The sequence below is a fragment of the Carica papaya genome, chromosome 6 (genome assembly GCF_054855325.1).
Source record: "Carica papaya isolate Zhongbai chromosome 6, ASM5485532v1, whole genome shotgun sequence".
In the NCBI taxonomy this organism is placed as follows: domain Eukaryota; kingdom Viridiplantae; phylum Streptophyta; class Magnoliopsida; order Brassicales; family Caricaceae; genus Carica; species Carica papaya.
Window position 1 is genome coordinate 30659320 of NC_142314.1, and position 16628 is coordinate 30675947.

Genomic DNA, 16628 nt, shown 5'->3' on the forward strand with positions numbered 1-16628 from the left:
GAATACTTTTCTTATTGGGTAAGGTAGGGAGGGCCCCTCTGCTTAATACATATTATTTGACATTGGTAATTTAGATTAATTATTAATAATTTATATCTTTTTATCAAAGTTCTAAAATATTTATTATCTGTTCATCCCTTTGCTCAACTATCCAAAACAAATTGAAGATCTAGAAATTATTCTCTTCCACTTTAGTTTATTTGAAAAGCCAAGTTAAGATTATATTTAGAATAAATTTAAAATTATGTAAGATTTAGTCGTAAATTTAAGTTTATTTTAATCAAGAAACAATAAAATTTAGGCTTTCGCATGAATTCCATAAAATCAGAACTTAGTTCAAGCTTTACTAAAAATTTTCACAAAATTCTACATGCACTTACATTTTTTCTTTTTGGTCATTGTAAGACAAATTACATATATCTTCAATCAAATTAAGTAAGAAATTTCTAAATTTATTCCAAATATAGCCTAGAATTCATTCGAAAATTCCACTTAATCTACCTAAAAAAATGAAGTACCATCGAAAACAACAAAATAACAAAATTTTCATAAAATTAAAAACCGTCAATGCCAAACTTTTGTTAATTAAAAATCTGTTTTTTTTTTCACTTAAAAATTAAAGAGATAAGTCTTTAATATCTTCCAATAAAATGTAAGATTAAGAATAAGTTCCACACAGCATCATAAACAATTCACAGTCATCACCTCCGCTACATGTTTTGAAGTCAATACAATAACAATCTTCCGGTCATATTGCTAGCAATTTAACAATACCAATGAGTTAAAATCATGATATTGGAAGTGATCATCAATGGTGAGACTGTCACTCACCAGTGGGAAGTCCTAGGGAGACCAGCCAGACACTTTGAACCACTAAAATAGCAGCCTGCAACCAACAGTCTTTCCCCCTCAACAAAAAAATAAAGCCCTGGGGGGAGGAAACAACTATAACTAACTAGGCGCCAAACAAAAACTAATTAACCCACCTTAGCTTACAACCTCCGAAGCTGAACACAGTTGATCAAAGTGAGCAGTCAGTTTAATTGATTGGAATAAAAATCACTTTCATATGGTGCTCTGAGCAAGCGAAACTCCTGAAAGTGATTGTTGCGATCACCATGTGAACTCAGTGAATGCACCTGAGGTTCAACAGACTGTTGCTCTGCTCGCCAGTACTCAGATGAGGTGCAAGGAAGAGCTTGAGAAATTGCTTGCATGGCAGGTTGAGGAATATTATTCTGTGGGTGGTCCAGTGAAACTTGTTTTGGTTCACATGAACCCCAAGAAGTTGTTGACAGAAGAGAGAGAGCACGATGAAATTCTTGTGTCACGCCCAGATTGGAAGAGACCGCAAATTCTTCAACATCTGCACAATTTAATCACCTGGTAAGTTTATTTCTCCAAAAAACAAAAATCACCTGGTAAGTTGAACATCAATAACCATAGTTTTAAACTACTAATCAGCAAATACCCTGCCTGTCTCTGTGCTTGGTCTAGAAAAGAATGCCAGGTCCCACAAATAATAGACATGATTCTCCTATCTGCCCTTGTAAGCCACGAGTCCCACAGTTTCTCAACCATTTTCTTGCTATTGGTCCTTAGAATCCTCAAGGAGACCATTACATTCGGCATGGATTTTTAAACTACCAGCTATATCTATATGTTTCACCTTCAACTTCTGAAGCTTCCTTTTATCATATGTTTCCTATCTTAGACACATTATTACATTATCTCTCCAAGACTACTAAGAGTTGAAGATTCATTTTTCCCCGTCCTTCCAACCAGATCAAGGTCTTTCTCATGATTATTCTGTTGGGATCCTTTTTCTTAAAGAAAATGATTTTGATAAAATAATTTTGATGTTAAAGAGTTAATTTGATAAAAAAAATCAAATCTTGACAAATTTGACATGTCATTAATTAGTTCTTGATTGAAATTTCATTCAGTTCTTGCCGTTTTAATTCATCCATTAGGCAGATCTCTTAACTGTTAATTGCACTATAAGATAATTTGCCCGGATAAGTGTGGAGTTTATGTGATGTCTACTTAAAACTAGCAGTTAAAATTTACTCTATTTCAAATTCTGAAATTAGCTGTTGGAATAATATATCTTCTTATGAGATAACCGTTGGAATAAGATTTCTCTTGGAAGAGAAAATTAGGAAAATTAAAAGGAATTTACTCTTAGAAAAGAATGAGACAAATTAGATAAATTAAAAGGAAAGGAATGAGTTACTGCCGGGATAGAAAATTCCCGAGGGCAAGAAATTTTCCCCGAAGAGAAAGAGATACTCTCAGCCAAAAAAAATTTCTCTAGGGGAAAACAACATTTCAAGAGGGAGAAAAAAATGAGGAAAGTGGAAGAAAGCAAGAAAAAGATTTCCTAGGGTGAGTGAGACAAAAATCTCCCAGGTGAGGGAGAAAAATTCTCCATGAGGGAATGAGTGTTTCCCTTAGGTAAGAAAAGTGGAAAAGGAAGAAAGCATTCGTGGTATAAAGAAAACGCATATGAGAAAACAAAATGAAAATACGAGAAAAACATTTGAAGTGGGAGAAAAAGGGACAAGAAGAATTTTCCTGTGGGAAGGGGAAAATTTCCCCTGGTTGGAAATTTCTCTTGGCAAGCTTCTTCTTTGAGGTTAAACCTTAGCTAGGTGGTGAAACTTTGAGGTGCTGAGGCATGGACTCGGGTCAAATGAATCCAAGAGGGATATCAGGCAGCTGCTTGGACCAAATGGACACCAAACAGCCCCAAAAATTGCAAGCTGGTTGGTCATGGAGGTGGGAAACAACTGCTGGCGGCAAATGGGAGAAAGGTGGAGAAAATGTGGCTGAGATTGGGACACAAATGGATCAGATCGATCAAGGAGAGAATGCTGGATGTGAGTGGGCAGTTGTAGACAAGATTCAGCCAACAAACTAACTTGTTGGCGAGCTAGAGAAGTGATGAGAAGCAAGAAGCTGTCCGGTGTCAAGCATCTTGTCTTCCAGCTTTTGGGTGAGGTGTCTTCCTACCAGGCCTCCCCGACTCCTGTAAATAGCAGGCCTGGAGAAGTGGAAGATCAAGCAAGACAAGAGAAAACAGAAAGAAAAAGAGATAAAAAGAGAGGAAGAGAGCTGAGAGAAGGGAGAGAGGGAGAAAGGCTGTAGCCAAGAGGAAGAGGAAAGAAAAGAGAGAAAGAAAAGGCCTAAGGCTGAAAGAAAGGAAGAGAAAAAGAAGAAGAAAGGAAGAAGGAAGAAGGAAGGAGAAGAGAAAGAAAACAGAAGAAAGGAAGGATAAAAATTGAAGAAATCAAGGAGAAAGAGAAACCCAAGAGTTCTAAGGAGGTAAGTGCTAATTTTTCCTATGGACTTCAGTTATGTTTTTGAGTATTAATTTACCATTTTATAAGCAAAAATTTTGATGATTTCTAAGAAGGAAATAATGTCAAAATCCAGTAGAGGAAGAGGGAATTTATAGCCAAAATATTAAAAATATTGCCTAACCTGAGAGGAAGGTGGAAAGTTTGGGAGGATCGTTGGTTAGTGAAAGCTTGAAGTGAGGTAAGCAGCTTTACTATAATTTAATGTACAATTGTTCTAAAATGTTTTCATGATTCTTATGATATTTATGCCCAAAAGAGAAGTGTTATTATGCCTAAGAAAGTATTGTTATTTACCCCCTTTTGTAAAGAGGGGTTGTGACATGATTGTTACATTCTAAATTTTTCAAAAGACATTCAAGTCATAAAAATTTATGAAGCTACAATTTTGGAAAAAAATATTCAACATTCTATCCACAAGACTCTCACTTCCGTTGTAAGTAAAAAACTCAAGTAGTGCTATTAAGATAATCAAGAAAAAGAAGAAAAATAGAGGAAACAAACATTGAGTTTTTATAACCTTGTAAGTTGCTTAATCAAGCCTTTCAAAGGTTTCTTTCTTCTTTTCTTAATTCTTGGGTGTCAAAGGATATTAAAAGATATTGTTCTAAACTTAATAGGTGTCTAAGTCTAGAAGTTTGGTTCTACTTCCCCATTAAAAGGTAGGGATAAGGTTCTACTTTAGGCATTAAAATTCTACTAATTAATTCTAAAGAAACCATTAAAAGGTAGCATTTTTGGATATGCATTGACCATTAGAAGGTATTGTAATGCTCCGAGTCTAAGTATCATTAATCTAATAATTTTTTAGGATAAAAAACACTAGTCCCTCAAAAACTCTAACTCAAGTTACTGATAGTGTATGACTTGAAATATGAAACTCAATAATCATGTATTTTTCCGATATGAGATTGATATATATCATAATCTCCATGATTCCGATCCTTAATGTCCTCATCAAGGCAGTACATTACACAATCACAAATTGCAATTAAAAAAAAAAACCATAAAGTCCAGAAGCACAAACCTGGAGACACCAAGCTAATACATGCTTTGGTACCATTTGTGATGCCTCACATCCAAGCACCATTGACCTAATAACTTTTTGGACTCCAACCACCGACACACAAAAGCTCAAAAATTCAAGTTATTGGTAGTGTGTTATTTGAACCCTTTATATAGAGGTGAACAATTACATATCTTTTTGGTATGAGATTAAAATATTATAGGTACTGTTTGATCTTTAATATAGTAAAGTGTTGAAATCCTTTGACTAAAGGTAGCTAAGGTAGTAGGCAAACATCAGCTAGGAACCAAACTTTTTCAGAAGTATTTGTGTCATGTACTTTTCCTCTATCTCTATTCTTTCGAAAAGAATTTTAAAAAGTTCAGCTTCATTAGTCTGATAAACTATTCACTCATTTTAGGTCTTTACCATCTATACTAACAAACAACATCAAACAAAGTCTCCTTGCTACTTTATAAGTCTAACAACCTAGAGCGCAATCTCATACCACAAATATCTTTCAATAAATCTTGAAAGTTCATCTACCAAGGCTCCGCCATTCTTCAATGACTCTCTTTAAAATATGAAGTATGGTATTAAAAGCACCAAGGGGGCGCATGAAAGAATAAGATGACAATCTATGTCGTGTACCAAGATGCACATACTTGAGGATGATAATATATGTGACAAACAATTCCAACCAAAACTGTCAAAGTGAACAAATATCCAAACCCTGCAAGCAATGAATGGGTAGATAAAAGAAGCAATCAAATCAACGTGAAAGCAATTAATATGCTCATAGCACTTTGGACCTAAAAGAATACACTCACATGTCCACATGTAAAGGCATGAAGGAAATATTAAACAAGCTTGACATCGTATATGGAGATACTACTTCAATGAAAGAGATTACGAGAATGAGGAAGCCAACCTTTGTTTGATGGCACTAGATGATGAGTCAAACGTAGGTATATTCTGACATTGATGATTCAATTATCTTTCACGAATTATTTCAGTTATATGATAAGCCATATGGCAAGTTCAAAAAGATTGGTCATAAATGTAGCGGTCTTGAGAAAAACATCAATTCAATTTTAAAACAAAGAAGAATAATTTGGTAAAAAATTTTGAAGCTTGAAAAATAATTTGTTGGTTTTCAAAAAAGAAGAGTTAGGTTGAACATTGGATATGATTTATTAAGAAAAGAAAATGTACTTTAGAACATGAAAATGCTTATTTGAAAGTTAAGTAGCAGATCTCAACAAGGCATGCTCCATAATCCAAAAGGGGAATGAACATAAAAGGTATTATCACTTGAGGACATATGCATCTTACAACTCACATGTCCCAATTTTTTATGTAGAAGGAAGGGATTTTCCTCTTCTCATGTCAGTGAGGAACAATAAGGTCCCTTTTTCTAGAATGATGAAAGAACTTAATGGCGCAATTATAATTTTGATAGAGGTTATGTTTGAGAAAATACAAAACTTTAAATCCAATTGCAAATGAACATTCAGTTCAACAAAAAGACTATAAAAATCCTTCCTAAAATTGTAAACGCGACCTTATATTCCATAGTGAATTGGAACAAGGTGTTCCAAATTCTGTTAACTATGATATCATTTTCTCGTCATCCCAAAACAAATAAAAATATAATTTACACAACTTCTTAATTAAGCTAAATGCGGATTTGCAAATGAATTCTATAATATTCCTGGCTTTGTTCTGGACACCAAAGACATATAAGAAAGAACAATTGGACAATTTTGTTTATTTTGCAGTTTGAGAAGAAATGCTATAACATCAGATACCACACATATTCAAATATTTTTAATAAAATATTGAAGAAGTCTTCTTTTTCTCTTGTAATGTTATAATTTTTTTCACCATTATGTACTTCTACAAGTTTTTGATTGGGAGTTCTTTTTTAAACAAAAGAAATAATTTTGTCTGCATTTAGATTTTTTTAATAATAATTCGATATATTGAATTTATCATAGTAGCTCTTCAAATGTGTTCATAAAGTTTTTTACTGACCAGAAGTGTTTACATGATGATTTGTAATAAAACCATGAAAATATTATCCAATGAATACTTCAGGCTCATAGTTGATGACATGAGTTGACTGAGAATCACAAAACTATTTGTCATGAATAAATTCCCCTATAAAAGTGGATAATGAATAATAATAATAATTCATGTGACTCATTATGTGGAAGTGGATGATTATTCTGGATATGTCAAGTCATTTTCACATTTATAACCTTCTTTTCCAATACTTTGGTTACAGTATATTATTCTTTTTGGAGTTTGATCACATAATATTATATTGCACACAAGTAATCCCTATTATAGGATAACCCTTTTTATTGAGACAAAACAAAGAAATCAAAGTATTAAATACCATACCAGTCAGTATCTCAGTTATGGAACTGAAATAATATGAACTGGTATACCATAATTTAGGTGACTCTCTTAAATTTATCATTTTATTATTTTATATTTTATATAAAACTATATATATATAATAATATTATTACTAATGATAATAAAATTATCTTTTACAAAAAATAATAAATAATTTAATTTGATAATGAGGAAAATTATCATCATCCAATTCAACATCAAAATCACAATAAAAAAGTTCAAATCATCATCCAAAATCCAAAATAAAATCAAGAATCTAAATCATCAAAAAAGATTCAGTCCCTAGCCTCTCGATCTCAGATTCTTCTTTTTCCCATTTTCCTCTTCTCTACTCTTAGTCTCTCTCTCATATCACTCACTCTCTCCTTCCTCTGTCTAGACAAATGTCTCCTTGTCAATCTCGAGGTGGTCAGTCTTGATGGAGAGACTCACTAGGGATGAAGTCCGTAACCTCTTGTTAAAACATAGGTCATATTTTGCTTCTTAATGATTTCGAAGAAGCAAGAGACTGAGATCTGCAGAGCTTTGCCAATCCAGTCTTGAAGATAGAAAATGGATTGGCGAGGAAGATGGAGACTGAGACTGCCTCCGCTGCTACTCCTCTTCTTCTATAGTTGTGTCATTTTGACACAGGAGAGCAGATTGCATAGGCTAGGGTTTGCAAGGAAGACACAGAAAGAGGAAGAATTGATTGCAACCACTGGGTGCTTTCACTACCATTTGAAAATGAAAAATCTTAGGAAGATGAAGAGAATGAGAAGAGCAGCAGACAAGACGCTGGAAGTAAGCAGTGGGCACTGTGGAAGACAACAAGTTGGTGTTCATTTTTTCAATAGGAAATTCTAGGAAGATAAAGAAGAAGAATGAGAAGAGCTGCAGAAACGTGATTTTGTGTTTAATTTTTTTCATCCAAATTTTTTTTCGTGGTTTTTCGTTCATTTTACATTAAAAATGAAAGGTCATTTTTTGGAGAGAGATGAATGATGGAAGAGAACAGAGAGATGAAGTTGGAAAGAGAAGGTCATGGACTTTTTTTTTCCTGAAAACACAGACTAAGCAAATTCTATTTTCTCCATCCAAATCTAAAAGAAGTAATTTGAACAAGCTTAAAAAATTCGGAGACTAAGATAGTACTTTATCCTTAATGTTAAATATAAGTAACATGTCCTTTATCAAATAAATAATACAACATCTACATATTTGGTCTACAAATGCATTGAAATAATTCAAACTGTAATTTAAAGTACAGAGAATATGAAAATATTGTACTGATATAACTACAAACACAAAATTAAACATTTTGTATTAAATTTTCTTACATAAAAATGAACTTAATTTTGAAATTTGCAACTTCCACTTTTTACATAAAATTAGACAAAAAAAAACTAAAAGATAATATTGTACCGATGGTCGATACCTCCGATTTTGGCCAATACGTCCACTATCAGTTGGCATTGACCAGTTTGACTAAGTACAAAACTTTATTTGCAATATATTGACATTCGACCAGTATAGTAAGATATTGACTACATTGGAAGAAATACAAAATTTTTATTTTGGCTCTACCATCATAAAAGAGTGAAAAAAAAAGTCGGGAATCCTTGTCAGTAGAAAAATGATTTTTTTAAAAAAATAAAAGTGTAATATTATATTAAATGGTAACAAGGGGATACTGCCCATTTACAATGCAGAAGAAAATGATTTTGATTTAAGTAATTTCAATGATAAGCAATAATTTATACAAAATAAAATCTTGACAAATTAGGCATGTAATTAATTAACTAGTAGAAGATAAATTAAATCTAATCGAATAGATTCCTTATTGAAATTTTTTAAAAAATATTGCCATTTTAATTCTTCATCTATTAGACAATTTTCCTTAACTTCTATAGAATTATAAGTTAATTATTCCTCATGACTGTTGGACTATTTGATGCCTAGTTAGAACTGGGCATCAGTACCTATTCTCATTTCAAATTCTGGAACTAACCAATGGAATAAAATGTTCCACGTGTTAAGTTTTAAAATTTTCAAAAGACAGTTTGTAGTTACTGCATATATGTATCGATACCGTGTTGACAGAAAATTATAATAATTTGTGAACCTGCAGTCTGGAAGAAAATGCTCAATATTCTGTTCACAAGGTTAGCTCTTCCACTACAAATAAGAGCATAAAGACTCAAAGTACAGTTAAGAGAAACAAGGAAAAAATAAAGAGAAGAGCCTCTTTGTAAAAGAGTGTTTGTAAGACTAGCTTTAGTGCAAACTATATCTAGGATGAGTAGTTGTGATTGAACGAAGAACACACATTATTCTAAACTTAAAGAGAGTCTTAACGTTAGGGATTTGGTTCCAGCTTAACTGTTGAAAGTTAGGGATTTGGTTCTCCTTTAGCCGTTAAAAGGTAGAGATTTTATTGGGTCTACATCTTCCATTAAAAGATACTATTTCGGTTATGTATAAGATATCAAAAGACATTGTTTAGTCTTTAATATAGTGAAGTATTGAAATCCTCAATTTTTAGTCTAGGTAGTGGGGTACTGAAATCCTTGACTAAAGGTAGTCAAGTAGTGGACACAAGTAATTGGGAAAAGAACTACTAGAAAAGTACTTGTCTTATTTACTTTATTTGTTTTTGTTTTTGTTAGTCCTGAAAAGAATCAAGAAACCTCTAGCAAGACAAGAAACTACAACATGCAGGAATCTTGGACGACCAACAAATCAAGATACCCATCATTTCAAGAATACAGCAACTGAAGTTCCATTCACAAAACCATTTATATCTATTAGCAAACCATGAGGACATATTCTGGGGAATTGGTTATGGTTGAATTTTGCCTGTCAAGGAAGAGCATTAATGGTCTTACGCAGATGGCAGCTAATTAAAGTAAAAATCATTCATTTACCACGTGAACTCGGTTCATATGATGATTGACTTATTAGCTCCATTCCGCAGGAAGATGCTTGAATGAAATACATATCATGCAAGCAGTCTAGATAGAGATTATGGTGCAAGACTCTGGTGGCATATAACCCAACAACCAGAAAGCATGTGCAATGAAGAAACTGTCCGTATCCAATTATGAAAGCAAGACATACCTTGGTTGAGGAACTCAGCTGTAGTGCCTCGGGTCTTTGGTGGTAAAAAGCCATTGGCATCATCATGTGTAGTGATTGCATTAGGCAACTGGTTGTGGAAATTCAGTTGGCCATCAATCCCACCAACTTTCCCAGGGTTTAATATAAACCCTTTCGTTTGCATTGACTTTGAACCACAGGTGCCTTCCCAAGCAAATTTTTCCTCAGCCCTTGAGTGAACAAAGGGAAATCTATTCCAAACAAGACTCATCTGTTGCTTCCCATCTGTACACATAATTGATGTACCCAGATTACATATAGTGCTCTGATCTCTTTAACATGATAAACAGCAGTGTTTTTATTACAGATTCCATGAGAAGACATAGGGCACAAATATAAAAATTTACATTTACTAGTACTTCTGATGTGACATTTTAGGCCATTATTATCAATGCTCTATTCTAGCAGAAAACAGAAAAATCGAGTCCAGAAAATTTTTAAAAGATAAATTCCAAGATTGAAAGAAATACCACAAATCCTAGCTGCATTTAATTGGACTGCTTCTGGCGGTGGCTTTCTACGCCTTGCATTGTGATCAGAAAGACGCCTGCGACAGCTGCGCTTCTTTTCATCAAACTCAGACAGACCGTGGAACCTTTGACATGACAACCAAAGCAAAGATTAACTCAATGCAACACATCACAAGCTAGGATCTCAACCAGATCCTCAAGCATCATATTTGTAGTAGGTTGACATCAAGACAACGAAGAACAGAGGAAAAGTCACTGTATTCAGAACATTTCCATGTGAGGGCAACAAATAGCAAAGGAATTAAGTCCTTCAGAGTTTCCATTTCCCCCAAATATAGGATGATTGTATTTAATACAATTCTTACCTGCTACACTGCTGGCAAAACCGACGTTCATGACCAGCTACAATGACCTTAGGGCATTTTGAATGGCTTTCACAAACTCTATGTTTGCGATGATAGTCCTTAGCTGAAGAAAGGTCCTGGTTACAGCCTTCAACTTGGCAGCGGGGAGACTGTAAATTCTGAGAATTGGATTTGGATCTCTTCAATGGAGTGACAGAAGATGCAGGAGTGACAGATAAAGTCGCAGCCTTAGCATTATTTCCAGCACAAACATCTTCAAAATATGTTCTCTTACCAAGCTTTAGACCCAGCAATGGCTCACCGGAGCCTACAGAAGCCTCGAGGGTCGGAGAAGTACCAGTTACCTCGGTCTTGTCATGTTCTTTCTTACTGCTAAAATCTTCTGTAAAACCTTCACGGGCCTCCAGAGTAAGTTTAGATGTTTTCACTTCAACAATTGATGAAGAATTGATAGAAGTAGATTTTGAGCTCTTTGACAAAGCAGCAAACCCCAGATCAGAGCCAGAACCTCCGCTCCCTCCACCACCCCCAGAAGAATATAGAGATCCAGAATTGATTCCTCCCTCTCCATCAATTTCCCACTCTGTTGGTTGCAACTTTCTAGGAATTTCAGTTGTTGTTGCATTCAACATGATTAAGTTTTCCCAGTCCCACTGCAAGGGTGTTTTCGAATTCCACTCCATCAAAGAGCAAGAACTCATAGATTAGGTTACAAACTCCTCATGTTATTAATGCACAAGCAACCAGCACAAAATCCTATGAGAATAAAAAAATTACAGATTCATGATTAAAACCAAAACATCAATGGTTCGAAGTACTTAAAAAAGAAATAAACATTAGTGAACTTAGTAGCACAAAGCTGTACAGGAACATTTGCTCGAGCTTACGAGGAACATACCTCACCTTCAAATCTCAAATTACCAGCAAGTCCGCATCTCTTTGTCTGATAAACAGTTATGAAGTAGATCTTTAATCACCTTCACAGAAATGATTTATGCAAGAAACTCAGCAGAGATAATGTTTAAATTCACCCAACTCCACTTATGAAAAGATAAAAAGGTAATCACGGATTCAACTGAACGAGTGAAATTAATAGGGCAGTGAAGTAAAAATTTCAAACAACTTGAGGTTATCCAAATTTCACACAAATGAAGTAATAATCTCAGGATATCCAAGCAAAGTTTCTTTTGCCTCCACTGTGAGTAAGAAGCTAACATCTTATTCAAAATGATACCTGCCAACTTCCTAAAAAAGTTTACCATCGTTCATCAAAACCATCCAAAATTCACCACCCCGTTATAACTATTTCCCAAATGTCCTTTCCAACCTTTATCATGGCCTATATATCTCCCTCTCTCTCTCTCTCCAATAATTCTCACGAAGCAGTAACATATTCAACAGCAATATCTCACGTTTTGATATCCCGTGTTAAAATTTAAAACGTCCTCTCTTCCTTTCACTGCCGTCTCAGCTCCAATAATTCACATTCATTATATCGAGCAACCCAGAAGAAGTAGGCCCTTGAATAAGACCCACAGCGACTAATCAACAACTGTTCAAGAGCCCGCATGATAGACCACAAATTCTTACTGCAACAAACCCCACCCGTTCTTGCAGTCACCAAAAGATTGGGTCAACAAACTCCAAACTAATAAAAAACATTAAAAACCCATCCAACACACTCATAAATGCTACGGCTCCAGCATACTATTAAAACAAATGTTCATTATCGCTGAACATCAAAATCTACCATTAAAAAAAAAATTCTAGCTACTTTTTCAGTCTCTTTCCGAAAAAGAACCAAGATAAATAATTGTTTGTGCTAAAAAAATTTGTAAAAAACAACGGGAGCCATATTTAATGGAAGCCCTGGTCCCCTCTCTCATAGGGTTTGGTCCCCTCCCTTTGTGGCTCTTATCAGGATCTACTAAGAAAGGTCAATATTTTCCGGGAAAAACCTTCTGGTACCGTACGATGTCGTTTGTCAAGTTTCCGAAGAAAGTCGTAGAAAAAAAATTGAAGGGAAAAAAAAAGGAAAGAAAGAATAAAGGAAATATGCAGTTCATTTTTTCTTATACTTTATGAGGTCGAAAACAAAACTATACTACGGAACTATCGAGAATGTGATGTTTAAATCGGAGCCGCAAAAACAACAGATGTTTCTCCATTTTTAGAAATTATGGCAGCTCCGTTCTCCTCCTCCATCATTATTACTTTCTCTTTAATATAATATATATATATATATTTTTTTCTACTATTTTACCAAAAAAATGGCGTAAGAAATATATTTCTGTATTTTCCTCGTGAATCCCGAAAAATTGGGAGGAAAAAAGAAAGACAGATTTGCTGTAAACAAAAAGAAAAGGAAAATAAGAGAAGAAAAAACTAGTGTTACTTACCGAAAATGTGATATAGAGAAGGAGAATAGGTGATTGATAAGCTGAATCTGAGATAGAAGGAAGTAATTTTCCGGGAAAAAGGTGAGCGGAGGTAAAAATAAGTAAGTTTGACAAAAAAAAAAAAAAGAGTGCAGTCATTTACTGGCCATAAGTGAATCTCAGAAAATCACAAAGGCAGAGAGAAGGGAAGAAGAAGGAAAGGAGAAGGAGAGCTTTTTCGGGATAAAAATGAAATCATTCCTCTCCCACACAAACACACAGAGGAAGAGAGAGAGAGAGAGAGAGAGAGAGAGAAAGAGAAAGAGAAAGAGAAAGACGTACACTGGGCTCACACCCCTTCACCAGCTTTGCTTTTTTGGACGGTTTTAAAAAAAGCTCCCTTGTCATTTCAGTACTACTACCACCATTTTTTTACCATCATTTCTTAACTCTATATTTAATATTTTTATTTTAAAATTAATAATAATAATAATAAAATTTATTTTAAAAACTAATATTTATTAATAATAAACTACTGTATCATCATTTAATATTTTCTAAATTAGATTAAAAAATTTAATAAATATACTCGTTGAAATTATTATCATTTTTACTTTAATATTTACTAAAAACTAAATTCAAAATTTTTAAAAAATAATAATAATATTTTTAATTTTTAAGATTCAATCAGATTTATACTTTTTAGCTGTAAATATAAAAATAAAAATATAAGGAAACAGACATCAATAACACACTCGTGGAACGCTGCCAACCTTTGTACACTTCTTCATCTGATAATAGATCAAAACGGTGTCGCTTTGTCTCTATATATATATATATATTAAAATATTAGTGAGAAGTAATTGACATTAGGATGGTAATTAACAAGATGAGAAGGTGGTGTAATGGTCGGGATAATTAGATAAATAAATTAATATAATTAATTTATTGATGAATGAACCGAATGATCATTAATGGATGGGTCATTAATTCACTTTAAATAAATAATATATTTTTAAAAAAAAAATTCAAAAAACCAGATTTATTGGTTCAGTAACCAACGACTTGTTTACTTATCATAATTAATTAATTAATTTTAATAATAAATATATATATATGTGCTGTCTTGTATTGTTGTGGGAACTGAGGTGATTGCTAATTAAAATTAAATCTAAAATAATCATATTAATGGTATTATTAGTATTAATTAAATTGAAAGAGTAAGTTCTAAGCTTATGATTAAGCCAGAAGACTCACGTGAATTTGTCTTCAATGGAAGCTTTTTCAATGAGATTAATCCACGTCCTAACAGTTGATTAATAAATAAGTAACTTAATTAAATATATATATATATATATATATTTCTCGCTTAGGGTATGTGTGGATGGAAATAAATGGGGAAAAGTAAATTTTAAAGATTAAAAAAAAAATTTGAAGGTTTACCAATTATTCAATTCTCCCAATTTTGTGTTGAATGAAATGAAATTAGTCTCAATAAAAAAACCAAATTATCATTTTTTACTCTAAAAATGTAGCGCCCGGAAAGGAGGAGGAAAAAAAAAAAAAAAAAAAAAAAAAAAAAAAAAAGGGGGGCCACGTCAGCAGCCACGTCAGCAGGCCCGGTCAGCAGTCCCGGCCAACCGGGGCCTGCCACGTGGCAAGATCGCGTCACTCCGAAAGGAGCCACGTTGGCGATCCGCGTGGGTGCGATCCGACGGCCCAGATCAATCACGCGATCGGACGGCCCAGATTCAAACGCACGGACGACCCAGATTCAATCAAAAACGAACGGCCCAGATTAAAACGAAACGAACGGCTGTGATCAAAAGGCAAGGGGTTATAAATAGAACCCCCACACCAGACCAAAAACCCTAGCCGCCAGCCGCTCGCCGGAGAAGACGAACCAGAGGCCGACCGCCGCCACCCGCCGCCACTCGCCGCCGCACCGGGGAAATTTCCGACCGCCGATCGAGGTAAATTTCATACCCCCGACTCGTTTTTCCCCACTGATTCCTCCTATGGCCAAATCGAAGCCGAAATCCCGGCCAAACGGCCGGAATACGCGGCCGAAGCCCAGCGGCGCCGCCGCGCCCCCTCTCGGTTTTTGCCTCCGACGAGGCCCTTCCCGGCCTCCGTTCGATGCAATTTTTATATCACCGTGATCACCATTCTTTTCTCTACAGGTTGACCGAAGCCAAATCACCAAAACACGAACTTCGCCGGAGAGTCGCCGTACCCGAGAGCGCCGCCGCCGGTAAGCTCCGCTTTTCCGTGATTTTTTGGCCCCCCGAGGGCCCTAGGGTTGTTTTCTGACAAGGACCAATGCGAGTGTGGCCGAATTCGGCCAAAAAGGGCCGAAAACAGTCAACCCGAGGCGACTCGCCGCCGCCAGCGGCGGCGCCGTCGCCGGAGCACGGCGGAGCCGCCGTGCCGGAGTTGCGATTTGGGCCGAAAGAGGCCCTGGGCCTAATTTGGATTTTTTTTTGGAACACGTGCAGGTACTGTTAGCGTGTTTCAGTTCCCCGGGAAAAATTCAGGAAAAATTAGGGACAGCCTGCAGGCGCACTGTGAATCGTATTCGGATCCCGAAAACAAGTAAGGACCCCTCACCCTATTTCCTATCACGGTATTAAAGTTCAAAATGATAAAACAGTATTTCTTGAATTAACGCATGTGTGAAATTGCTTAAGGTTGCTAATGGAGCCCGAGTCTAGTGTGATTGATGATTTACTGTTATTTGGCCTGTTTACAGCTTTAAATGCAAAATGAGGTTTGATGTGTTCATTTTACAGATTTGTGTGCATGTACTACGTTTTTATTAATTATGGGTTGAATGACTGAAAAACTGATACTGTATGTTGTCTGTTTGGTATGAATTACGATTTGCTTGTTTAAATGTGAATTGATGATGCTGATTGAGGAAAAGGAAAAATGAAAGATTGTGTAGACTGATAATTGTATTATGGGGGTCAGCCTGACTAGATATCCTGGGAGATGGTGGACGGACCGGGTCCGTAGGGAACCCTACCGGGATTGTGGTCTCACATGCCGGACGGGGTATGGAGATCTTATGGTTTTGGCGCCCATACCGGACGGGGTATGGGGACGGCCCGTTTCACCCTCATACCGGACGGGGTATTGAGGTTTATGTTTTTGGCGCCCATACCGGACGGGGTATGGGGACGGCCCGTTTCACCCTCATACCGGACGGGGTATTGAGGTTCATGGTTTTGGCGCCCATACCGGACGGGGTATGGGGACGGCCCTGGAAACTGATTATGAATGTTAAAGGTTAACGGGTAGCGGAACCCCTATGGACCCCCACGGATACTAGTAGGCTGGTAAATGAGAAAAAAAAAAAGATATGTTGTACAATGATTGAATTACAAGATGCGTGATAAGTGTTATGTTTTACAGCTTAGATTATTCAATGATTATGATAATGTTATTGTTTTTCTCATATTGTTTTCATAAATTCCACC

General features: G+C 35.5%; 1 protein-coding gene across 8 annotated transcripts; it reads right to left on the bottom strand.

Annotated features, from left to right (window-relative positions):
- Positions 1-631: 631 nt before the first annotated feature.
- LOC110816010 (squamosa promoter-binding-like protein 2) lies at positions 632-13466 on the bottom strand. 8 transcript variants are annotated; one of them, XM_088206386.1, is made up of 7 exons: positions 13168-13466; positions 11667-11745; positions 10769-11524; positions 10404-10528; positions 9895-10158; positions 987-1366; positions 632-886 (listed from the first exon to the last, which is right to left on the bottom strand). In XM_088206386.1, the coding sequence occupies exons 3-6, from the start codon at positions 11467-11469 to the stop codon at positions 1035-1037; spliced, it is 1422 nt and encodes a 473-aa protein (XP_088062512.1). In that variant the 5' UTR covers positions 11470-11524; positions 11667-11745; positions 13168-13466; the 3' UTR covers positions 632-886; positions 987-1034. The 8 variants fall into 8 exon arrangements, with proteins under 8 accessions (XP_088062512.1, XP_021899709.1, XP_021899708.1 ...); XM_022044017.2 differs by having other exon boundaries at positions 632-1366; positions 11672-11711; positions 13168-13465; XM_022044016.2 differs by having other exon boundaries at positions 632-1366; positions 11667-11711; positions 13168-13465.
- Between the last annotated feature and the right edge of the window lie 3162 nt (positions 13467-16628).